The sequence below is a fragment of the Felis catus genome, chromosome E2 (assembly GCF_018350175.1).
Source record: "Felis catus isolate Fca126 chromosome E2, F.catus_Fca126_mat1.0, whole genome shotgun sequence".
Classification (NCBI taxonomy): domain Eukaryota; kingdom Metazoa; phylum Chordata; class Mammalia; order Carnivora; family Felidae; genus Felis; species Felis catus.
Window position 1 is genome coordinate 59,991,042 of NC_058382.1, and position 24,760 is coordinate 60,015,801.

At 58.7% G+C, this 24,760-nt stretch overlaps 1 protein-coding gene across 12 annotated transcripts in view; it reads right to left on the minus strand.

Annotated features, from left to right (window-relative positions):
- Window positions 1–10,335: 10,335 nt before the first annotated feature.
- CA5A (carbonic anhydrase 5A) overlaps window positions 10,336–24,760 on the minus strand; it is a 46,247-nt gene continuing 31,822 nt past the window's right edge. For 7 of the 12 annotated variants that reach the window (XM_045045596.1, XM_045045597.1, XM_045045595.1 and 4 more), the window contains 5 exons: window positions 24,292–24,387; window positions 24,084–24,146; window positions 20,020–20,175; window positions 16,417–16,495; window positions 16,119–16,329 (listed from right to left, as the gene is read on the minus strand). In XM_045045596.1, the coding sequence (XP_044901531.1) occupies window positions 16,130–16,329; window positions 16,417–16,495; window positions 20,020–20,175; window positions 24,084–24,146; window positions 24,292–24,387 (594 nt within the window). In that variant the 3' untranslated portion in view covers window positions 16,119–16,129. Of the gene's footprint in view, window positions 11,141–16,118; window positions 19,485–20,019; window positions 20,176–24,083; window positions 24,147–24,291; window positions 24,388–24,760 lie in introns of those variants that run through there. The other 5 variants (XM_019820178.3, XM_019820177.3, XM_023245265.1 and 2 more) reach the window with 4 other exon arrangements.

Sequence of the window (24,760 nt, forward strand, 5' to 3'; positions counted from 1 at the left end):
ACGAGGCGCGCGCGCCGCCGCCGTCGCCGCCCAGCGAGGACCCTCTCCCGGCGCTGCGTCAGGCCCGGCGCTCCGCCCCCTTTATACGCGGCCGCCGCCCCGCCCCCAGGCCCCGCCCCCGCCGCGCGGCCTATCCGCCTCGCCCGCCGGCGTCAAGTGGCCCCGCCCACGCGGCGCCGCGAGCGGGCTGCACCTGCGAGGACCGTGAGCCGGGCGGACGGAGGGCCCGGCGCCCCCGACCCGGGCTCGGGGCTGCGTGACGGCGGCTCAGACGAGGCCCGCCTGCCTGCCCCGCCGGAGGGCGCTCCGGCCTGGTGGGGCGCGGGGGGCCGAGGTGATGGGCCCCCCCCCCCCCCCCCGCGCCCACCGCCGCAGCCTGCTCCTCCCGCGGGCCTGCGGGGTTTGAGGGTGTCCGGAACCTGCCCTCCTGCGGGAAACTGACTGGTGGTCCGGTTGGGGACCTGGGAGTGGGGGGGCTGAGTCACGGGGCGAGTGAGCGGAGCTCGGAGAAGAGGGAGCCGCTGGGGCACCGGAGAGGCCCACTCGGTTAAGGGTGGACCCGTAAGATCTCCGCTCAGGTCGTGATCTCACAGTTTGTGGGTTCAAGGTCTGCGGCGGGCTCTGCGCTGACAGCACGGAACCTGCTTGGGATTCCGTCTCTTCCTCTTTCTCTGCCCCTCCCTCCCTCTCTCTCAAAATAAGTAAATAAACATTAAAAAAATAAAAAGGAGGGGACCAAGGCCACATTCTGGATCCCTTCCTGGGCTAACAATTAACCATCTTAAGGGGGATCTCCCTGACAAAGAACAGAGTCCAGGGCCGCGCAGCTCTGAGAAGCCGGGACTCGGGCTTTGGGAAACCACGAGTCTGCACAGGCCCACTTACATTGACCTGATGGGGCATCTCTGGAAGGAGCAAAATCCCAAATCCCAAACCCCGCGGGAATTCGAGGCAGGCGCGCGTGAAGAGCCTGTAGTCTGTAGGTCCCGAAGAACCCAAGAATGGCTGCAAGGTAGCTAGTGGTCAGGAGTGGGGAGGATGACAAGTCACACCAGGCCTGGGAGCAGGAAAGGATGGAAAATGCGTGCTGATTCAACTGACATGCGCGCCTGCCAGCATCCCGAATCTTGGGGGAGTTTAGCCAAGGGGCGTGGCTCTGACCACCCTCACCCAGACCCCCTCCGCCCCCCCACGGCAGCTGTACACCTGCAATGCCAGAACCGAATGAAATCCTGGCCTCCTAAAGATCACACAGCACAAATATTAACTGGCAAGACGTTGTCCAAACTGGTGGCTTAGGGGAAAGAAAACAGTCTCTCCACTCTTGCTCTTCCCGCTGTCCTTCCTGAGCAGGAGACCCGACTACCGATGGCTGAGCAAACTTACTGAGCCCATGTGAGGCGCCAGGCGCTGTGCTGAGGCTTCCGTGGACACATTCTGATGGAGAGCCATTTTGTAGCTGACAGACAGGCTGGACCGGGTTATGTAACTTATCTGACCAGTAAGTGGGCCGGGACCTACCCTTCTGACCACCCCTGAACCGCCGTGGACTTCTAGTCCTTCCTCCACCCTTCTTCCTGTGCTTTATTCACCTCTAGACTGATGTTAAATGTCTGTTTCTGTCACTCAGAGCTGCTAAAACTCGGCCACTTCGAGATGCATTTCGGTTTCTCGAGGAAGGCGATCATTTAGCAAAGATCTAAGGCAAGGACCCAGGCACCTCGTCTGCATTCCCGCAGCAGACACCTGCAGGGCATGCGCCCTGTACTGGGTGCTGCCCTGGGCTCCAGGCACATGACCGGGAGGACCTCCCTCCTCCAACAAGACAGAGGCGATCGATAATCACACACAGAACTGTAAAGCGGCAGCCCTGATAAGCCGACGGCACTACTAGGACCCGGAGAGCTGGTCAGGAGGAACCAGACTGGTCCGACTCAGCTTTCCCGGGAAAAGAATTAACGAGAGAGGCAGAGGGACCCACGTGTGCCCGTGGGTGTGCACATGCGCTTGGGTGCGGGGCTCCGGAGAGGATGTGGGAGACCTTCATAACCTGGAAGGGTTACAACGCCCCCAGGAGCGCGTTCAAGCTCCCCCAGGATCCCAAGGTCCCGCTGTTATGCGACACTGTCTGTTGGTTTTCATGTAACGTCCTAGACTCCCTCCTGCAATCATGCTTTGGAATATACATATCTCAGAGTTCTCTGATGTAAGTTGAATGAAATCTTAAAACACCTTACTTGAAACCTGACTCTAAAATCTTAGCAAAGAGTGCCATCTGCTGGTGGCGTCATTAAGGTGCTATTTGCCCCTACAGATTCAAAGGAACTGCTGCCCCAACAAAGGTCTTTTCAGTGGCAGCCAGCGCTAGCTTCTAATTTGTTAGAAGCTGTGTCGTTTATCCTCGTGAGGGCTGGTGGGGAGAATATCTTGAACATTCTACGGAGGAAAGTTCGGGAGTTTCTGTCAAAAGCCTTAAAGCCGTGCGCCCTCTACTCAGTAATCCCCTTCTGGGAATTTCTCTAAGGAAACAAGGAATGTGCTGTATTTCTGGCTACACGGTTGTTTATTGTAGCTTTAAAACATAATGGCAAATATCGGAACTAAACCAAACACCCAACAGACTTGCTTTGGTAGATGTTGCTGTACCCACATGTGGATACAGTGTAACTCTTAAACATCAGGATGTGAAAGAATCTTCTGGAACAATCTGTTCCTGACTTATTGAAGAGGACGTTGCCATATAACATCCCAAAGCCCCATCTGGGTGCTCTGGTTAAACCGGGGCCCCACTTCCATACTTTTGAGAACTGGGAGACCTGCCATCTTGGAGGAACATCGGTTCCTGTTTCTCAGGTGTGGGGTGTAACTGGGCGTCCAGGCCACTGCCTCGTGTGGGAAGGAACGTTTCCCAGGGCCTCTTGGAACAGGGAGGATCGTCCTTGGAGAAGCGGAACCGCCTTGGAGGAAAACGACCTTGGTGCTTCATCAGGGCGGAGCTGTGTCTCCTGTGGGGCTTGTAAAGGATGACCCCTTTTAGGTGGCTCCTCTCCCCTGTTCCGAGCCTCCTGGGAGAAGAGATCCTGTCCCAGGCCCCCCTCTGCGGGAAGACAGGCCGGGCGCTGGGCCAACACAGCAGTCGCTCTGCACTCTGCGAACTCTTCCTGCTTGCTTTCCGAACTCTCTCCTGTTCCCTGCAAAGCTGCCCTGGCGTTCGGGTTCCTGGTTGCAAAATGTGGGCTTTGGGGGCGGGGGAAAGGGCGAAGGGAGTCAGAGGCACAAACTCTGTTGTAAGTGCTGGCAATGACGTGGACAGCAAGGGGCTGGAGTTAGTGTGGTGTATTTGAAAGTCGCTAAGAACACAGATTTTTTTTTTATTAAAAAAATTTTTTTTAATGTTTATTTAGTTTTGAGAGAGAGAGAGAGACACAGTGTGAGCTGGGGAGGGGCAGAGAGAGAGGAAGACACAGAATCTGAAGCAGGCTCCGTCCAGGCTCTGAGCCATCAGCACAGAGCCCGACGTGGGGCTCGAGCTCACAAACCGTGAGATCGTGACCTGAGCTGAAGTCGGACGCTCAACCGACTGAGCCACCCAGGCGCCCCCTAGGAAAGAAAGCAGATCTTAAAAGTTCTCATCAGAAGAAAAAGATAAAAATCTTTCATGTCAGGCACGCATGTCAGAAATGTAATAAATGTTATGTATATATACATATGTGTACAATATGTACATATATACATATACATACATACACACATACATATGTATACATACATATATACATATACAATATACATATACATATACAACATGTACAATATAATATGTAGTAAGTATTAAAACTACCTAATAAAAGTAACCAATATGGAAATGTTGGGGTTTGGAGCTGACGGCCAAGAAAGAATTCTTGAGATGTCTTTGGTGCAAAAGATGGTTTTATTAAAGCACGGGGACAGGACCCGTGGGCAGAGAGAGCTGCAACGGGGTTGTGACAGGTGACTGATCGTACACTTTCAAGTTGGGAGGGGGTCAAGGACAGCACAAGCCTCCAAGGTATTTTGGAAGCAAGGTTTCCAGGACCTTGAGGGGGGTGTAGCTATTGCTAGGAAAAGGTCATTTATTACCGTTTAGTCAAAACTTAGTCATGAGATCCTTCTGATGTGTATCAGGGGGCCATATGCTTGCAGGATGATCGCCAGCATGTATCTTGGGGGCAGAGATACAGGAAGTTTCCGCAGGACTTTGTATTTGTTAAAGGAGACTTATGGGATCCTGGGAGGTGGGGGCGGGTGAAGATTGCCTTTGCCCTTAACCGAGTGTCGTCACCGAGGCAGCTGGGCTCCTGGAGGAATGTTGCTCTGCCCGTCCCAGGGACTTGTCAACCGGCGGTGGGCAGTAAGGGAATGTAATGTTTTCTTTTGCTTTGTTTCCCACACCAGTAACTCTGTGAGGTGATGGGTGCTAGGTAGACCTACCGTGGCGTCGTCTGGCAGGACATACAAACGGACCTTACACCGAGCCCCCAAAACTAGTCACTGTGCAAGCGCATCATAGCTCAGCACAGCTGTGGGTGGCGGGTGGGGAGGTCCACGGCAGCAGCCGAAACCTCGCTTCAGACTCAGGCTTCCCGAGCTCACCCCCAGGCCCCACGTCCACTGGGCCACCAGCTCAAGGAACTGGGCACATCTGGCCCCCTCTCTGGGCCTCAGTTTCCCGTGCTCTCGGTGCAGATCGTAGCCCCTACTACAAATGAACTAACGCGCGCAGGGCACCGAGAGGAGTGTCGTCACAGAACAAGTCCCAAGCAGCAGCCGCCAGGCGTTAACAGTGGCTACAAAACAGCAACTTTGCTGAATTATCCACCGAAATGGTGACGGCAGCCAGCCGCAGTGCGTCCGCACACGGGGGTGGGGGAGGGGTTGTGTTACGTGCAACTTCTTCTATTTCCCTGTTGTTCCCGAACTTTCTTCCCGAAGGCCCCACGTGGCAGATCCCCCAAGCTGAAAGGCAGTTTCCCACGACACACTCCAGCAACCCGAGTTCTGCTTCCCTTTCCAAGCCGAGTCGCACGTCACTTTGCCAAGCCTGGCCCGCGACTCCTCCCCGGGGGAAGCAAGTAGGAGTCTATGTGAAGTCTCGCCCCTGCTCACCTGGCTTCGTCTCGGACTGCCCTTTTCTGACACCAGTGTTTGGCCTCGGAAAAGAGTTTGGCGTCCTCGCCCAGAGGGCGTCGAGGGCCTTACAAACCTTGCATTCGCGGAAGTCGGTTCTGTGTCTTTCACAAATATTCCAAGCACGAGTCGTCACCAAGCGCGCAGTTCACTTAAAGCAAGCCCACCGTCCCCGAAGGTGAATAAAACTCAAATGGCAAAATGGACCGGTAGGCTGCGTTTCCGCCTGGCACACAGGCCCTCTGCCCCGGCAGACGAGGGGCTCGCTTTGTCTCACGGGGTGTAAGGTGCTTGGACCTGGGCGGTCCTCCCCGGTGTCCTTGCTTTCACCCAGACTGCCCTTGCTTAAATGCAGGCAGACGGGCTAGTGGCCTGGCTTTAAGAGGAAGCTCCAGCAGCGTGACCGGGAGCTTGGTCCCACAAAGAACCATGAGATCGCGACCTGAGCCGAAATCAAGAGTCGGCTGCTCAACCCACTGAGTATTCATAATTCTAGCGGATCCTTGCTCCTTTTGAACTCACTCTTTTTCCCAGGAAAGAGCAGAAAATCCTTCCCTGATGTGGAAGCTTGCCTCCCCCCCCCCCCCCCCCCCATCTGTCTATTCTCAGTTGCGTGAGAAATATCTGTGTTCTTTTCACAAAGTAAGTGTCCTTGCTTCTTCTGGAAATTTGTTTTTAAAAGCCAGGCTTTTGTTGCGCTCGGCTGTGAGCTTTTCCCGTCTGTGCGTTTGACGAGGTGGGACGCCGCCCCCCCACCCCCCGCCCCCATCCAGGGTAATATCTGAAATGAAGTTCTGTTTCTGAGCCCACGTGTGTGTGCGTGGCACACGCATACCGAGTGTTCAGCCGGGGCCAGGACGTGTAGACAGTGCGTGCTGTTTGAGTCCCGCAACAACATCATTAGGCCCTGTGGGTGGTCCCCGTCTGAGCCCGGGGAATCAAGGTGCAGCGAGGTCAGCAGGGGGCCCGGCCCAGCTTCAGACGCAGGCTGGGCCTCAGATCATAGCTGTGACGCGGTGGGCACACAGAGCGCGTCTCACACGGGCAGCCATGCCGTCCCCCCTCGGGCCGCGCTGACAAGCATGGGATTCTTCTGGTTTAGGGGAACTTTATTCCGCCGCTGCCGGAGGCTCCCGGCAGCTTCACTGCGCTTGGGTGGGAACGCGCCCACCCTGGCGAAGATCGAAGATCGAAGATCGGATCGCCTGACTCCTTCGCAGAGTATTTTCAAATGCTCAGCAAGGCCCCCCGACCGTCTCAAGTTCACAGGGGTGGGGATGTCAAGTCTCTGTAGCTCCAGGTGGGATCCAAAGCCCTGGGAACTTCCTGGTAATAGAAGCAAAGTTAGAGATCGCAGGGCGGGTTTTCCTGAAGGGTTCCAACCAGGTGACAGCACAAACTTGCCTGTGTTTCAGGCACTGGGCTTGGGCCTCACTTCTCAGCCTTGGCCCCAAGCGTGGCCTGGTCGATATGCTCAGAAGAGCGCCTGATCCTTGAGGATTATGGAGCCGGCAACAGCGGGGAGCGGGGATGAGGGTTCGGGCCCAGCCGTCAGCGGAGAGATGGCTAGGTAAAGCGGGGCAGAGCCACACGCTGGATTCGTATCCGGCCTCAAAAAGGTGGATGAACTGGGAACACGTCACGCTCAGGGAACGAAGCCAGGCGCACAGGATCGAAGGGTTCCACGGAGGTGAAATGGCCCGGAAAGGCAAACCCATAGGGACAGAACGTACACTCTGGCTGCCAGGCCCGGGAAGGGGGGGAGTGTGACCACTGATGGGGGGTTTCTCTTCGGGGAGGTGAAATCTCTTGAGACCCAGTAGAGGTGTGGGGGGGCACAACGGTGTGAACGTGCTAAGGCCACTGAATCGTGTACTTAAGTGGCTAGTGGCCAATTTTGTGTTTCTACCTCAAAAACGGAGAAGAGAGCGGGCCTGGACTCGGGGGCCCTGGGGTCACATGTGGCCTCTCCCCCGTGGCTGGTGGTGCTCCAGGCAGGGCCCCGCCCAGCTTCCCTTCTGTGCAGGGGGGGGGGGCAGGCGCCGACGGGGGGCCCCGCATCCCAGCTGAGCCGCAGCCAGGACTAGCGCCTGACCAGAAGGGCGTTCTTCCGGGGACTTGCGGCCGACGGCTGGTGAGGTGCCAGGCTCCACGATTGGACGTTCCTTCCAGCACCGGCTGAGCTGAGATGTGTCAGGGGAACCGTGAAAGACGTGATTCTAGCACTACACCCATCACATCCTCTGATGTGGACACTTGTCCGGGCGGATCACTTCTCCGGGTGTGGTCGCTTGTCCGGGCGGGGTCACTCGCTTGACCACGGTCGCTTGTCCGGGCGGGGTCACTCGCTTGACCACGGTCACTTGTCCGGGCGGGGTCACTCGCTTGACCATGGGCGCTTGTCTGGGCGGGGTCACTCGCTTGACCATGGGCGCTTGTCTGGGCGGGGTCACTCGCTTGACCACGGTCGCTTGTCCGGGCGGGGTCACTCGCTTGACCATGGGCGCTTGTTCTCCGGGTGTGGTCACTTGTCCAGGCATGGTCACTTGCTCAGCCATGGCCACTTGCCCGGGGGGTGGCCTTGTCCCATCCAAGCGTGGTCACAACCCACTGAGCGTCCCAGGTGCCCCAGAACCTTTAAACTCCCAGCGACCTGATAGCCCCATAGCCAGTTGGTGTTAACGCCCCCCACCCCCGGCCTCTGGCACAGTTAACCACTCAACCCAATCAGGCCTTCCCCCCAAACAAGAGGTTTGGGTTTGGGACTCAGGCCTTCTCCCAGGGTTTATGCCAAAGGCCCGGACTGACAAGTCACAGCGCTGGCTGGACATTTTGGTCCTAGTCTGATTTCTTCCCATGGATAATATGCAACCGATGCTGGGCTTCTATCCTGCACCTCCTTGCACAGGCTCGTCTGGGAGGCGGCCCCCACCCCATTTCACTGATATGGGTTGAATTGTGTCTCCCCCTAAAACGATGGATAGAAGTCCTACCCTCCCACGCTCCCCGGACCTCAGAGCGGGACCTTATTTGGAAACTGGTCGTTGCAGAGGTAACTAGGGAAGATGGGGCCATCCTGGAGCGGGGTGTCCCCGACCCAGAGTGACTGGCGTCTCTACAAGATCAGACACAGTGAAAATGGAGGCAGAGGCTGGAGTGAAGCTCCAGGATGGCCAGGGAGCGCTGGGGCCACCAGAGGCGGGACGAGGCCTGATGGTTCCTCCCCTGTTGGCTTCAGGGGGCGCGCAGCCCTGATTTTGGACTCTGGGCGCCAGAACCCTGAGAGAAGAAACTTCTGTCGTGGAAAGCCCCGAGCGTGCTGCCTTGGTGTGGCCCTAAACCCGTCCCTGAGATACCGTAGAGAGAGAGTAAATCTCTGCCTGGGCCCCTTCTCGGCTCTGGCCCCTCGTGCTGGGCTGTCAAGGGCGCAGGGAGAGCCAGCCTGACCTGCGGAATCCTCACCTCACCGAGCACCTGTGGGTCCGTGTGCCCCCAGCTCTGCGGAACGCCGCCCTTCCCTGCCGCACCTCTGAACCAAGCGGGGCCAAAGGCGCCGGCAGCTGGGAGAGCACGTCCGTGCGGAATCAGCTTCTGGCTGGAAGGAGGGACGGACAGACGGAGGCGGGCACGGAGGCCCCACCCGGCAGCCTCCACGACGGGGACCTGTAGACGCAGATGCGAGCTTGCAGGTCGTGGGGGCACAGAGTCTCCCTCCTCAGACAGGCCACCTCCGGGCCGTCTCGCACCTTGAATTTTCCTCGATCCCGGAGTGCAGGGGTGGGGAAGGAGGTCGCTCCCAGCGGTCAGCCTGGCTCTGGGGGCCAGCTCGGGCCCACAGGAAGAAAGCGGCAAGGACATCTGTCCCGTTCCCGTCACCAATCCCATCCCGAGTGGACACGGAGGGCGGTAGGAAGGTCTGGGCTGCCTCTGCTCCCCACGCACGGGCAGGCAGCAGGACGGGCCTCGGGACGAGGTCCTGCCCACCACGTCTGAGAGCCGACACCATCGCCCCAGAGCCACTCCGCTCCCCGAGGCCCACGGGGCTGCGCCTGCCTGCTGAGGGTCTGACCCCGGTCATGTCCACCTTCCCCACTCAGCGGTGCAGGGCACACGGCCATTTGTTTTACTTCACTTGGCCCTCCTGAGGTTCTAGAAGTGAGCGAGGAATGCAGACACGGAAAGCGTAGCTGTCACCACCGGAGGCCACTGACAACACGCAGCCAGAGCTGGGGGGGGGGTCCCTCCCCCTCTGCCCCAGCCTTCCAGGCCGAGCCGTGCACCAATGCCCTGACCTTACCCTTGACACCCCCCTTTCTCCGGATCTCACAGCTGGGGGGCTGAGGCCACGGAGCAAGTGTCTCCAGCATCCAGTGCCTCCCGTCCCCACCGCCAGCGTGGTTCACCAGTGAGCCGCGTCTGGAACGTGGGCAACGCGCGCCCGGTCTGACGCTCTCCCTTCTCCCCGCAGAGCAAAGTCCCACCTTCACGTGGCCCCGAGGCCCGCCTGGACCTGGCCCCTCTGAGCAGATCTCTGCCCTTCCCTCCTGCCGCTTTGCCCTTGTTTGCTTCATCTGGCCATGCTGGTCTCGCCGATGCCCTGGAACGTTCCAGAACCGTCTCCCAGTATCTGCAAGGCTCACCTCCTCACCTCTTGCAAATCTTTGCTCGGATGCCAGCTTCTCAGGGAGGCCCACCCTGACCCCAGCGCCTGGCTCCCTGCCTCCACTTTGCATTTTTTGGAGCCCCGGTCACCTCTAGCACATCATATCCCACATTTATTCCACCCCGCCTCCGTGCCGTCTTCCCCGCTGATGCGGGCTCCACCGGGGCTGGGCCTGGTTTGCCTTGTTGTTGGATTCACTGGTGTATCCCAGCTGCCTTGCGCACTAACTGGAACATACTGACGGGAGGTGTTCAGTAAGTGGTTGCTGGACGTCGATGGGAGAGAAGCTGTGTGCCTCGTTAGGCGATCACGGATGTACGCGGAAAGCCTGAGTGGCGTGCCTGCTGTTTGATGTCCGTGCCTTTGATTTGTGTTTGTGTGTTCAGGGACCTAGAACACCTGTAGGGTGGCCTTTCTGGATTTCCAGGATTCAGTAAAAAGGATCAGTGATGCTAAAAAAAAAAAAAAAAAATCCCAAACCGACACAGGAAATTCGGACAGAATAATTGAAAAAGTACACAGCTTTAATCTTCAATGCAGTCGTCTGTGAACATAATCTTAAGTATGGCGGAAACAGAAGAGCTTTTTTCCTGTTGACATGCATGCTAACCTTTCCACGGACTCGGGGCCGGGCATTTCTACTGCTTAGCCTCGGACGTGCACGCCGAACGCGTGGGTAGTCGACGCGTGGACAAGCTGAGTCTCACACCGAGCTTGCTCCCGCCCTGTCCTCATCCCGCAACCCCGCGACCCGGCACTAAGCAGGGCTCGGGCTGATGTGCGTGCCCGGGGAGTAGCTCTTATGATTCTGCAGAGTCTGGAGAGACCCACGCTCTGGGAAGCCACGGTTTTCAGAGCTCCTCGCTCAGGCCACTTGGCTCTTCCTCTCGCTTTTGGGCACAGCGGTCGCTGGGCAGATGACACACAAACCAGGTCAGGGAAAGGACTCAGGGCCGCAAGGTAGATGTGGGGAGGCGAGAATGTAATTCTGTACCTCAGAAATCTCCAGGAGGAGATCATTCACCACCCTACACGATGCTTTCTGTTGTGAGCGCCAAGAACCTGGCTGCTCCAAGCTGTCCATGCTGTTCCAAGTCGGCTCGTGCTGTTCCCTTCTACTCCATACTGCTCCATGCTCTTCCATGCTTTCCCATGTCTGTTCCATGCGTTTCCATGTCTGTTCCATGCTGCTCCATGCTGTTCCGTGCCGCTTCCCACTACTTCCCACTGCTTCAAGCTCTCCCTCGCTCGCTTTCACACACATCCATAGGACACGGGGTGGCAGGAGAGGGGTAGCTCTCTGGGGAGGTGCTGAGGAAAGAATCACAGCAGAGCAGGCACTTGGGCTGAGCCCCGCGATCGAAGTTTTTGAGCAGAAGCAGAAGGGAAGGGCATTCCCGAGAGAGGGAACAGCATGCCCCAAGGCGCCGAGGCAAGAGCACGCACGGCTGACTGGGAGATGGCGCCCGAGCTTCGTGGGGTGGGGCGCCTCGCTCGGCCTCCGCAGAGCGAGTGTTTATTCTGTGCTGCGAGTCAGCGGGTACATGGGCACACCACCCTCGCGGGGGACACGCGGGGGACCGGCGGACCGGCACGAGCCCCGCAGATGGGAGGAGTGCCCCGTCCGGGCTGCAGGGAGGCCCGTGGTCAGGGCAGAGGTGAAGAAGCGGAGGACGATGAGCGACTCACACAAATGGCCTGGGGACGGCGAAGCAAGCCGAGAGAACCCCGCACACGGAGGGCAACACGGGAGGGACTTAGGGTGCGGGTCTCACAGGGAGAAGCTTGTGCTCAGTTCCGAGTGTAAAGGAAGCCCCAGTGTTGAGAGGGAAGCACAGTCAGTGGTCTGCTGACGACCTGCGCCGTGGAGGGAAGAGAGGACCGGCTGTGAGCGGGGGCGTCTGGGCAGAAGGGGCGACAGGGAGAGGCTGGCGGCACAGCCGGAGGCGAGGCAGACCGGGCAGCGGCACGGAACGCGGAGGACAGAGAGCGGATCTGGAGCACGTGATGAGCTGGGGCTGCCGCCTGCGGGGCCCGTGGCGCCTTGGGTGCAGGGGGAATGGGGGGGGGCAGGAGCTGCGAGGGGCTCCCCGAGGCTGGCCCTAGTGCCGGGGGCGGGGGGCGGGTGGAGGCACCCTTGATCGAGATGGAGACGGCGGGCGTCCACAGAACTGGGAACCCCAGGTGCGGTCCGGGGCCTCCGGGGGCCTCCGCAGCCCTGGTGTTTCTGCGGAGATGTCAGCGGGCGGGTGGGAGAGCGGGGCGTCCAGGCCCCCGGGAAGGGGAGACGCGGGGTGGGGGAGGTGGGCAGGGCCGCCCGCCGAAGAATTCGCAGTGGGTCCGTCCCAGGGGGGCAGCGTGGAGGGGACTGAGGCCTGCGACCCGTGGGGGGGGGGGTGGTGGTGGGGGAGCGCCTCTGGTTCTGGGTCAGGAAGGGGAAGGGGAGGGAGGGCGGGACCGCCGTGTGCCGGGAACTGGCGCTTCTGACACATTTGTATTGCAGAAAATGATAAAATAACATGAAAGCACAGGGAGGAGTCTTTGGGCTTTCAAGTCGGGGCCAGAGTTTGTACAATACAGACCTCAGGCACAATCGCGCCACCCTGAGAGCCTGGCCCGCAAGCCCGCGGACCTTGACCCCCGCGTCTGGCAGCCACTCGGGACAGGGAGTGGGGGCGTCTGTGTTTGTTTTTTGTACCATTGCTTTGAGGGCTGGGATCAATGTCTTTCCTGTCGGGGTGTTTGTGGTTTGAGTGCAATGTGTCCCCGCTCGCTCAGTGTGGCTCCTGGGAGAGTCTGTGTGTCTCGGGGCGAACGCCGGCTTTTAAAAATAACCGACAAAAGAGAACACCTACCAGGAGACAAAGGCGCTTCTGCACTGAGAGGAAGGACTCACATCCGCATGAACGATGAGGATGGAAACACTCCCACCTGCTCCTGGAATTCTGGCCGGGACACGACATCACCGCGTGGCGGGCAGGACCGAGCCCGGGCGCGGTGGCCCTTTCTCCCTCTTGCGAGGTCCCTCTGGACACCTGGGCCTTCCTCTGCCCCGACGTCCCTGTGGAAAGGGACGGCCCCCACCCCACTCTGACTCAGAGACCCCAACCTCCAACCACGACTCTCCCGACGTGCCCTCGTTACCCGCCAACGCCATGTTCAGAAACCGCGGGAGGTCTCAGCAGGTGCCTCCCTGGAGGGAAGCGTCCATCAGAATGTGACTGCGGGCTATTGTAGAAAGATTTCTCACGCAAGGGTCACGTCGGGGCTTTATCTTTTTGACGTGAGGCTGCGCTTTTTCTCGTACTGGGCCCCACACATCAGAGGGGGCCGAGTGAACCCCCGCAGGGCGCTGGAGGGCCACCTCCCGAGAGCGGCTCTTTCTCCCGCTTCTGCCTCTTCCTGGCCAAGAGTCTCCACCTCTCGAGCGAGCCTCAGTGTCCCCATTCAGACCTGGAGGTGATGTCCCAGAATCCCACAGAACTCGTTACGATAGCGACACGCGATTGCCGGCCACGCAAAGCACTCATTGGGCCCCTTCCCGAAACCACCGTTCCCCGGCCCGGGGGTGCCGCACGCTTTTGGGGTGAGGGCTGGGCGCCGTGCGGTTCTGACACGCGGTGGGATTGAGGACTGCGGAGTGTGCCTGCGAACAGCCCGGGCCTGGGCGGGGACAGCCCCGAGCGGTGACCTGTTGTTCAGTAAACTCCTCTTAATCCTGAATTTTGTGACCCGGGACAGCAGCTCAGAAATGGAACAGAACGTGTCCGTTTTGGTGAGTTCCTCGTTCAGTATCTATTTTGATGGCTTCAGGCCAATCCTCTCTCACCTAGCATCACCATTAAATTTGACCCTTTAAAGGGTCAAAACATGTCTATTTTAAGTCATTTTTGTTGAAAATGAACGAGCTGTGTCCTGATCAGGACACAGAGCCACCTTCCCTTGGTGGCTGGTCACCTGGTGGCAGTGAGTTTTGTGAGGCCCTTGGCAGCTAAAGAAGGATACAAGGAGAGGACCGTGTGTACCGAGGGGTGGGGGTGGGGTAGGGGGGTGGCGGGTTCCAATCTCCCACCTTGCTCCACCGATTCCCGCAAGTGCTGGCGTTGACACCCCAGGCGGCCTCATGTCCCGTCTGCAGGGCCTCAGAAACCCCAGCCCTCAAGTGGCCAGCCAAGTAACATATGCGTCCAGATCAAGGGAGAGAGCTGCGCTGTCCAACGCGGTGGCCACTGGCCGGTCGCGTGTGGCATTTGAAATTGAGTAATTAAAATTATGTGCAACTAAAATTCAATACGTCAATTGCCCTGACCACATTTCAAGTGCGCAATGGCCGTGAGTACCCAAGAGCTGCCACATAGGACCATGCAATTCTGGAACATTCCACTATCCCAGAAAGTGCTATGGGACAGCACAGTTCTAGAACATTTCACCAGCACAGAATGTGCTATAGGACCAATGAAGCTCTGGAACATTCCACTATCCCAGAAAGTGCTATGGGACAGCACAGTTCTAGAACATTTCACCAGCACAGAATGTGCTATAGGACCAATGAAGCTCTGGAACATTCCACTATCCCAGAAAGTGCTATGGGACAGCACAGTTCTAGAACATTTCACCAGCACAGAATGTGCTATAGGACCAGTGAAGCTCTGGAACATTCCACCATCCCAGAAAGTGCTATGAGACAGCACAGTTCTAGAACATTTCGCCATCACAGAATGCGCTATAGGACCAATGAAGCTCTGGAACATTCCATCATCCCAGAAAGTGCTATGGGACAGCACAGTTCTAGAACATTCCATCATCACAGAAAGTGCCATGGGATAGCCTAGTTCTAGAACATCTCATCACTGTAGTGTGTGCTATAGGACCAGGGCAGCTCTGGAACATTCCATCATCCCAGAAAGTACTGTAAGGCAGTATAGTTCTAGAACATTCCAACATCACAGACCGTGCAATTGGACAGGGCTGCTCTGGAGCATTTTCAATATCCCTTTCCTCCGACCCCTGCAGTTCCCCCCATACCTTTCCCAATCCGTCCCCTCCCCTCACCTCCAGAGGAGACCAGTCTCAGGGCTGCTAGGCTGAAGTTGCCACTGTGTGGTTTTGCATATACACCGTGGACGGCTGAATAATGTCCTCATGCTAAGCCCCGGGACCTGTGGTTACGTGACTTCACGTGGCAAAGGGACTTGGAGACGAGAGGGTAAGAGTCTGCATGATCCTGGTGGGCCCCGGGGACTCGCAAGGCCCTCGTAAGGGGGAGGGCCAAAGTCAGAGGGACGGCGTGGTGAAGGCTGGTGGCAGCGTCCAGCTTGGAAGGTGGAGGAGGGGCCACGAGCCAGGGGCCACGGGCACCTCCAGCGGTTGGGAAAGCCTGGAATCAGCTCCGTCCCGGAGCCTCCCGCAGGAACCTGCCCACACCCTGACTGTAGCTCCGTGTGGCCGCGACCGACCTCTGCCCTCCAGACCGTGAGGCGACAAATGCACGTTGTCAGAAGCCACCGAGCCTGTGGTTTTGTGGCACCTCGTGCGGCAGCCACGGGACGCTCCGCCCGCAGGCGAAAGTCCACCTCACTGAAGACTCAGGAGTGGTGACATCTTCCCGGGAGACAAGAAGTGTGTTGGGTCCAAACCAAACTTCAACTATCCTCTTCCCTCCCGGACCGTCCATCCGGAGCCGCCCCCCCATCCAGCTCTGTGCCCAGGCTGACGGCCCCACCTCATGCCGTCGCCTCTGCCTGGCACCTCCCGGGCGTCACGAGGGAAGAGCGTGTGGCAGGGAGTGTAGGACTGCTCTCTCTGGAGCGGGTGCCAGAACCTGGTGGAGCCCGAACCAGGCCGTAAACCGAGGCCCCGCGGCACGGAACTTCACGGGAAGCTCTGAGGTTGGGGGAAATGTCCATCTTTGCCAAAACAAACCACATCCGTGTCATAGCTTCCCTGTGATTTCAGATGCTATTTGTGGACCATAATCAGTCTATTTATTCTTTATCTCCCTAAAATGAATCACAGTTTACTGCCGCACCTCAGCAGACGGCCCAGCACGTGTCCGTCCGTCTGTGCGTCACCGCAGCTGCCAGCAATGGCATGTCGGAGGGTGCCGAGACTGGGCCGTCCGCACAGGTGCGTCCCCACCAGAGGGACATATCTGTGATGCTCCGGAAACACAAATACCATTATCGATCAGGAGGCTGCTAAAGGAACAGTCGATACGTGCTTTGAGATGAGCGGACGTTGCGGGCATCACGCTCAGTGAAGGAAGCCGGTCACAGAAGGACAGACACTGTAGGATTCCACTTATACTTTATTCCTGGAGCCGTCAAAATCCCAGGGACGGACGGATGCACGGATACCGGACCGGTGGCTGCCAGGGGCTGGGGGAGGGGGGAGTGTGTCCCAGGGGCAGAGCTCCAGTCTTGTAAGATGTACAGATGGGGACGGGTGGTGGGGACGGCTGTACGACCTCGCGAAGGCACCGCACAGCACAGAGCTGTTCGCTTAAATGTGGGTAAGACGGTCACTTACGTAATTGTGTTTCAGTACAATTAAAACCCAAAACCCCACAGGGAGAAACCGTTACATACCTTCCAGAACGGCCGTGAGGCGGCAGCGGGCGCTGAACAGCCACCTTGGACAGCCCTTGCTCTGAAGGTGGAGGCGGGGCTGCGGGCCGAGGAAGACGGGCAGCTTCCGGGAGGCGGGCCAGGCCCGCCCGCGCCTGGGATGTGGGCTTCTCGCCTCCAGAACTGAGGGGCTACACATGTCTGTTGTTCTAGCCCCTCCGGTTTGTGGTCATTTGCCGCAGCAGCCCCAGGACACTGACACAACCCAGGAATCCGGAGGTGGGAAAGACGCATGTGGGGCCCAGTCTCTGCGTCGCCCGGGAAGCACGGGGTGGCCATGAGTGAGGAGAAGCAGAGAGAAGAAAGCACAGACCGCCAGGGGCTGGGCGGGTGACCTCAGTTAGTGGGTGCTTGCTCAGGCGCTGCCGCGGGGCCCCAAGATACCCCGTGTCCCAGATTTCCATTCCTCGCCATGCTTAAGTTTCTTTGAAGTGATTTCTTTTCCTTGCAACTGAAAAGTCCATTGACTGAGACAATGATCTCTTTCTCTCTTTTTAACGTCAGAGGTTAGGTCTGATCAGACTGTGAAGCTTGGGACACAGAACTTCCTCTTTTAAAAGTCAGTTCTACCCGCCGACTCGGATATAATGCATTTAGAATCTCATGCCCTCTTCCATAGGCCGGAAGGATGAACGGACCTTCCGGTTCATCAGGGCTTGAAGCGGACGGTAGTTGTTCACCATGGCCTTCTCTTCCTCACCAGGCGCAGAAAACAGGAGCGTGCGAAAGGCGGCCAGCTGGAACGGACGGCAAGCAGAGTGAGCTGGGTGCAGGTACAGCGGGAACCAGCTCCCGAGCGTCCCTCCTGCCTTGCACAGCCGCCCCACACACACCGAATCCGGGTGGCCCCGCGTGACCAACACGAGGCGGCAGAGGTGACTCCCAAGCTGGCTCAGAAGACGCACTGCAGCTTCTATCTTGCTCTCTCGCGTCCCTTGCTCTGGAGAAGCCGGCCGCCATGTTGTGAGGACACCCAACCAGCCCCCCCGGGAGGGGAGCCGAGGCACCCCCCCACCCCACCAGCCAACAGACAGCACCACCTTGCCAGCCACGTGAGGGAGCCACTTTCCAGTCCCACTGAAGCTTTCAGACGACGGCAGCCCCCCACGGCATCTGACGACAACGCCACGGGCGAGCCCAAGCCGGAACCCCGCACGTCCTGACCCACGGCAACTCGGAGAGGTAATCGTGGTTATAGTTTCCCTGAGTCGCCACCTTTTGGGGCAGTTACACAGCAACAGATACGCGGGTACACATAGGCGAATAGGTCCACATGCTCACAAACATACTAGATGTACTAATCCATACGACATAACTGCTAAAGTAACGTTAGAGTCATTTCTCTCTTAGGGAGCTAAACGTCCATTTCTTTATCATCTCGTTTGTTCTGAGTATACTCAGGGGCTCGGTGAGAATCACTCGCGTGTCCAGTTACAAGCGGGGCTGGGACGGCGTATTGAGCAGGCTCGATCTGGACGGCCGGCTGGTGACCTCCCCCTGCAACCCCCCGCCCTGGTGCGAGGGGCGCGGAGCCCACGGGCTCAGGCGCTCAGGCACAGTGCGCCCATCCGGGGCACGCCCGCTGGCTCTCCCAGACACACTGTGTTCCTCCTCCCCTCCAGCTGGCGACCTCCTGCCACCGTCCAGGGGGTACACGCTCCTCCCCGCCGGGTCCCCTGGTCAGGGTGAGGGGCTTCTCATCCCGCGTTGGTGTGTGACATTCCCCGCCCGGTCTTACAACACGATCGTGTTTCTACTCCCCCCAGACAGCAGTGTGCAGGCACTGTCCTCATTGTCCCACCCTCTCCGGCTACAGTCCCTGAGTGACAGAAGGGGTCTTGGTGACGCGGGGCCATCTTGTGACCAGGGTCCTCCTTGTGTCTCTGACGGTTCTGGTTTGGGAGAAGAGTGGATGCTTCCGCTTCCCACGGCAAACGGCGTCCTTCCAGGACTTTCGTGTGAGACGACAGTCAGAGAATCGCAAGGCCGGAGCCTCAGAAAGAGTGTGCGTGACTGGCGAGGCGGGGCGGGGGCCGGGGCAGCGAGCTCGCTGCGGGTCTGTTGTCCCCAGACTCTGGGTGGCCCGACACAGACAGCCTGTCTCCACACTCGTGAGATTTCCAGAGGAAAAAACACTCTGCTTTTTAAAAGGGAAGCAGGTAATATCTATCTACTTACTTTGGGGGGGGGGGGGGAAGAACGCTGAGAAAGGAAGAGGAAGAAAGTGAACGCGCTGCAGAAATGCTGGGGCAGCCAGTATTAACTGTGTGGGTGGATCTGTGGGAGACCGGACACTGTTCTGGGCGCTCACTCACCTCCTCCCTGCCCTGCCCGCTTCAGCCTTGCCCGCTGGGACCCACTGTGGCCGACGGGACACGAGCAGACGCCATGCCCGCAGGCGCCTCAGTTGGCCCCGGTCGTGTGCTTGTCTTCTGTGTGTCTGTCCGGACCATGGAGACCGGCTCTGGGGAGCCACTGGCCCAGGGAGCACGAGACACACTGGGCCCGACCCAGACCCCAACCACCCTGCCATCCACAGCCTAAGACAGAGTCTCCCCGGCCAACCCACCACCTGCACGCAGGAAAAGTAAATGCTTGTTTTGAGCCATTGAGTTTTGGGGCGCTTTGTTATGCAGCATTATTGTAGCAATAGCTGACTGATGTAGTCCTTCCGGAATTTTCTCCCAGCGTATATAAAGTCTTTAGGTGAGAGAAAGTTCTGCAGTCTCCACTGTTTACTCTTCTGACATCCAAGGGAGCAGGATGAACCCTAAAATCTTCTCCTCTCCTTCAAGGACCCCTCTTCTTGAACGGCTTTGCAAAATTCATCGATGACATTCCTTTCTTGGTTAATGTGTTCACCCGAAAATACCTACTGAGGTCCCATTAGGGGCGAGGACCCAGGTCCCGATTACAATGTCACTTCTGTTCCTGTAAAGTGACTTTAGCCCGAGAGACTGAACAGCAAGCCTTGAGCCGACTCAACCATTCGTCATCACGGATATTCTCCACGTCCGAATTCGAGACCGCTAGAGATCAGGTAGAGCCAAAAAGCGTTTCCTTATGTGTAGTCCCTCCTTCTCTCTCCCTGCCTCTCGATCTCCACCCCGTCTCTCTCCCACACTATTATCTCGGGCTCAGAAGAACGGAACCCCTGTTCAATCTAAACTGGCTTCTGTTTCAGTCAGAGAATTCTTCTTGTGGGAGAATATCCAAAACACATCAGAGAGGGACGCCTGGGGGGCTCAGTCAGCTCAGGTCATGATCTCGCGGTTCATGGGTTCGAGCCCCGCGTCGGGCTCTGTGCTGACGGCTTGGAGCCTGGGGCTGCTTTGGATTCTGTGTCTCCCTCTCTCCCTGCCCCTCCCCTGCTCACGCTCTGTCTCTCTCTGTCTCTCTGTCAAAAATAAACATTAACACACACACACACACACACACACACACACACACACACACAACAGAGAATAAAACCCACGACACTCACTCACAGCATCTTGGGGACACAGAGCGAGAGGGGTGGGTTCGTTCAGTGCCTCCTGCTATGCTGGGTCAGGCACAACTCACCTGGTTCCGAGCCACTTGGACGGGCTCCTTCAAGATGATCCAGGTGACCGACTCGGTTAGCGGAGGGGTGGTGAGGGACCCCGGGTAGGTCCAGTAATCCCGGCAGGCGGGCAGCAGACAGGACGGCTGGAAGGGGCCCATGGCCACCTGCGCCCCCTGGGGGACCAGACCACAGGGGCGTCAGGTCTCAGACTGAGACGGGGGGCGTGCAGGAAGGAAGGGGATGGCACCCCATCTTTACCCAAGTTTGTTCCCAGGATAAAGACGGGAGTCGGGGTGTGGTGGTCACGTTTGGGAGCAGTAACAAGAAAACGTGACCGTCCTGTGCAGAGCAGGGACCCCCGCCCGATGCTTACACTTTTCCTTTAAAGTTACTCAGTTTTGTACAGCTTGGCTGTGAAGAAAACATTACATTTTTAAAAACTGTGGCAAAGCCACGTACATAACCTGAAAGTCGCCACCCTAACCACTTCTGAGTGTCCCTTTCCGTGGCGCTAACTACAGTCACATGGCACCCCCCCCCCAACCGTCTCTGGGACCTCTCCATCTTCCCAAACAAACCGCGGCCCGTCACACGCCAGCTCGCCCCCCTCTCCCTGCCCCTGCCCCCCCCACCTCTTTCTGTCTCGGGGAACTGACGCCTCGTGTCAGGAGGACCCCACCGCGACTGTCCCACGTGACAGCCGGTTTCACGGAGCACAGGGTCCTCCGGGGTTGCCCACGTTGTAGCAGGTGTGAGGACCCCCTCCCTTTTCAGGCGGAGGAACATTCCACTGTGTGCACGGCCCACGCTCTGCTTACCCGTTCGCCCCCCTAAATGGACACCCGAGTTGCTTCCGCCCCTCGGCTCCCGTGAGAAGTGCTGCTGAGAACACGGGTGTGCCGACGCCTCTTCCAGACCTTGCTTTGCACTTATTTGGGGGTAAGTAGCCAGAAGCGGAGACACTGGATCCCACGCCAATTCCCCATTTAATTGCTTGAGGAACCGCCAGGCTGTTTCCCGTAGTGGCTGCACCCCGTAGTGGCTGCACCAGAAAATACTACCCTTCTGGGACACCCGGTCTTCCCCTTGAGGCAGCGTCCCCTGACCCTCACGCCAGGACCCTCCTTCTCCGGACAGCTGTCCTCGACCACCGTGCGCCGAGCTCCCTGTGCGGCAGCCCGAGGGGATGCTGTCGGCACGTCCCCGGCTCGGGAGTCTCTGTTCAGAACTCACGCTCCCCCACCTCCCAGCTGGAATGAGCAAGCAAGAAACAAAATCAGGAACGAGGTGGGGGCAGGGAGCCCGCAGACAGGGACCCCCCTGCTTCTGCCCAGGGCTGGGCCCCCTGAAGAAATCCACCAGCAGGGGCGGGAGGACCGAGGCTGTGGTCCGGATGCCGCTCGGCACAGCGTCTGGAGCAGGTGCGAAGGAGAACCTCTCGGTTCCCCAGCCAGAGGCCCTCGAGCAGGCTGTCGCTCGGTGAAGATAGGATATCTCGGGGTCCCTGGGCTTCGCAGGCCGAGTACAGAGCCCCCACCCTGCTCTGCAGAGGCGGGGCAGGCCCGGGGGCAGCGCAGCACTGACCGGCACCCAGTGTGCCCAGCTCTGCTGCGGTCCCCGCTCCGGGCCGGCTCTGCGGGAGGGTCTCCCGGCACGGGGAGGACACACGCTCGGCCTCGGGGGAAGGAGACCTCCCTGCTCGTCCAGACCCCGCCACCCAGCTGTCAGACACAGGTGCTTGGGGCCCAGGCGGCCCGGCTGTACCCTAACCGCAGCCCCCCCCAGTCAGACACGGAGCCCTTAGGCAAGATGTCGGAGGCGAGGACGGGAGCTGCTTCACCCCTGCCGTCGGCTAGCACCGCCCGGCTGTGCTGGCTGTGCACTGTGCGAGCAGCAGTCTAGTTAACGCGTAAGGAACAGCAGGAGCGGGGCACCTGGGGGGCTCCGTGGGGTCAGCATCAGACTCTTGATTTCGGTTCACGTCACAGTCTCACGGTTCGTGAGTGCGAGCCCTCGGTCGGGCTCTGCGCTGACGGGGTGGAGCCTGCTTGGGGTTCTCTCTCCCCGCCTCTCTCAAAATAAATAGATAAAACTTAAAAAAAGAAAGTGGATTTGAAATACAGTTCACAGAGCCCGGAACCCACACGTTTACAGCTCCCAGGGCTCTGGCGTTCCGTATATTCACGATCGTGACCTGCGGCCATTACTGGTCAGCTTTAGAACATTCTCCGCACCTCAGAAAGGACCCCAGGAAACCAAGAGCCCCAGTAGATGCTCTTTAGCGATCACGCACCCTAAACTCCCCTCACCCCCCGCCACAAATCTGCCTTCTGTCTCCACGGATTTGCCTGTTCTGGACGTTTCCTACAAAGAATCCTATTCTGTGTCGCCTTTGTGACCAGGTTCCCGCTCAGCGTTGTGTCCTCAAGACCTGAGGCGCCCAAGGGTGCTGACGGGCCGGACACCTGCCGAGGCTGTTACCGCCAAGTTTCAGAACCACCTGTGAGAGCTCCTGCTCCCTCACCGAAGAAGAAAGTAAGACAGTTGGAACTGACTTTCCCAAAGCCACGTAAAGAGTGGCAGAACCCAGACGCTGCAGCAAGTCTGTCCCACCCCGGGAGTGGGGGGCAGGGGGCCGCGGCTCGTGCACCCACCGCTGTTCCTTGCTAATTGAAACTTCAGGAGGACCCATGACCGTGCATGTGTCAAAGCCCAAAGGGTGCACGCCACAGAGGTGCAGATGTAAAGAGTGGCTCCAGACGTTGGTGGCCCCCAGCGTGGGCTGCAGGCGGGGCCACGGAGTCTGGCGGGGTTACCCTCACTGCTCCACGAGACACACACTCCCGCTCTACAGGCTTTTTGTCCCCTAGACCCTCACTCTTATTTCCCAGGGGAGGAACCAAAGCCCAGGGGGAGGGGGAGGCCCCTGCTGACGCCACGTCTCCCGTGAGACTTGCCCACCAGGCGCCGGGTCGGCCCGCGGGGAGACGCGCTCCAGGGCTTCTGTGGAAGGGAACAGACCCCGGCATAAACAGCACCTCCCAGCCAGGTCCTCTCTTTCCCACCAAGAGGTGGAGGCCACGCCGTGTGGGAGGGGGGCGTGCACGCGGAAGACCTCCTGGGTTTACTCTGGCTGCAGACCAGCGGGAAAGACGATGCTCCCAGCACCTTGACCTTGCGGAGTTCCTGAGCTGCAGGATGAGGCAGCGGGGGGTGATCTGGTCTTGGCCCCGGGAGGCCGGCCCAGAGGTCAACATCAAGGGGGAGCGCACAGACCCCGTGAACCCGGCGAGGAAGGGCTGGCCCCCAGCTTTCATCTGGAGCCGCTCTTGTCATTGTTACCACGGGTCGGAGCCCATCCGTCCAGGGACCACCGTGACTCCTCGGGTCGCGGAATTCTTTTGTTTGGTACCTGAACAAATAAACTACATTTCTTTGGAATTTCCACCCCTCCATCAAAGTCCTTTCACAGCTGTTGTTGGAGAAAAGCTGCAATGTTGCCATTGTCTTTTGAGCTTTAGTGCAGCAAGGTGCACGCAGGGAGCCGGGGGGGCCGAGCGGGCGAGCTGGCGAGACTCCCCCCGGTCCCCCGGCGTCCCCGTTCTGCTGGGATGGGGTGGTGCTAAGTTTCCCCCCAGGAGTGTGCCGGGTGGCCCGCGAATGGACGCTCTTAAATGTGAGCGGTTAGGCATTTATTTCAGTCGGTTTAAAACAAATGTTATCCCTGGTAGATGCCATTGCCTGGGACAAGGCTAAAGATTTTTTAAAAACGACAGTGTAAGGAAAAATACTAAGTAACAAGTAGTGCCCGTGGCAGGCGAACGTGGCAAAACCCTGAATTTTGGGAAGCTCGGATGGGAGTCCGGCACGCCCGTGGTACGGAGGAGGGAGGGGCCCACGGGGAGCAGGGCCCCGTGGACGCGGGCATCAGCCCCAGCGAGTCCCATTCCCAGAAGTGGACTCAGACCTCCCCCAGCCCCGCCACCCCCTTCGGCCAAAGTGGCCTTTAATTCCTGCAAACGATCGTTAATTAAGCCAATTCGGTTCTCTGGAGCTGCTGGTTTCAGGCTGCGTGGCCTACCTTATGCTTGACTGCTGGCAAGACTTCCACCAACTTCTGCAGTGGCTCACGGTGGGCTCCCAGCTGCAGGGCGCAGACGAGAAAGGCTCCTTTGAAGAGGCAGCAGGCGGGAGGGGGGCCACACCGCACTCTCCACGGACGGGGTTTCAAAGGCAGCTCCCGGCCACCGCGCACCCGCCCCGCCAGGGGAGCCGCGCCCCAGCATTACCTGTAGGAACACGCCTATCACGGCCAGGCCGCTCTCCCCCAGCACAGCTTCTTTGTAACTTCGGTATTTCGCAGCATTCCAGTGAACCAGGTGCAGCTGAAACCCAGGAGAAAGGACGTGCGTTCACACGAGGCGGCCGTGGCCTCCCCGGGGCAGCCCGCGCGTCCGTTCCGCAGAGTCGGGCCCGCCGCCCGCAGCTCCCGAACTCGGGGCAAACCACCCAGTGAGGCCGATGTGAACGGTGTAACATAGGAATCGGTGCCGGGACGGCTGCCTGTTGCCGGGACGCTCGGTGAAATCTGGATGTCAGATGAACGGCAAACAATTTTTAATCAGTGTGTGGTCCTGATTGCATTTTCTTCCTATGTCTGTCACCTCCCTTGGACTTCGTCTATGCCCTTACTTCACATCCCTCCCTGGGTTTTCCCGAGTCCAATTTCGCCATCAAGACCGGCCAACTGACAAGGCT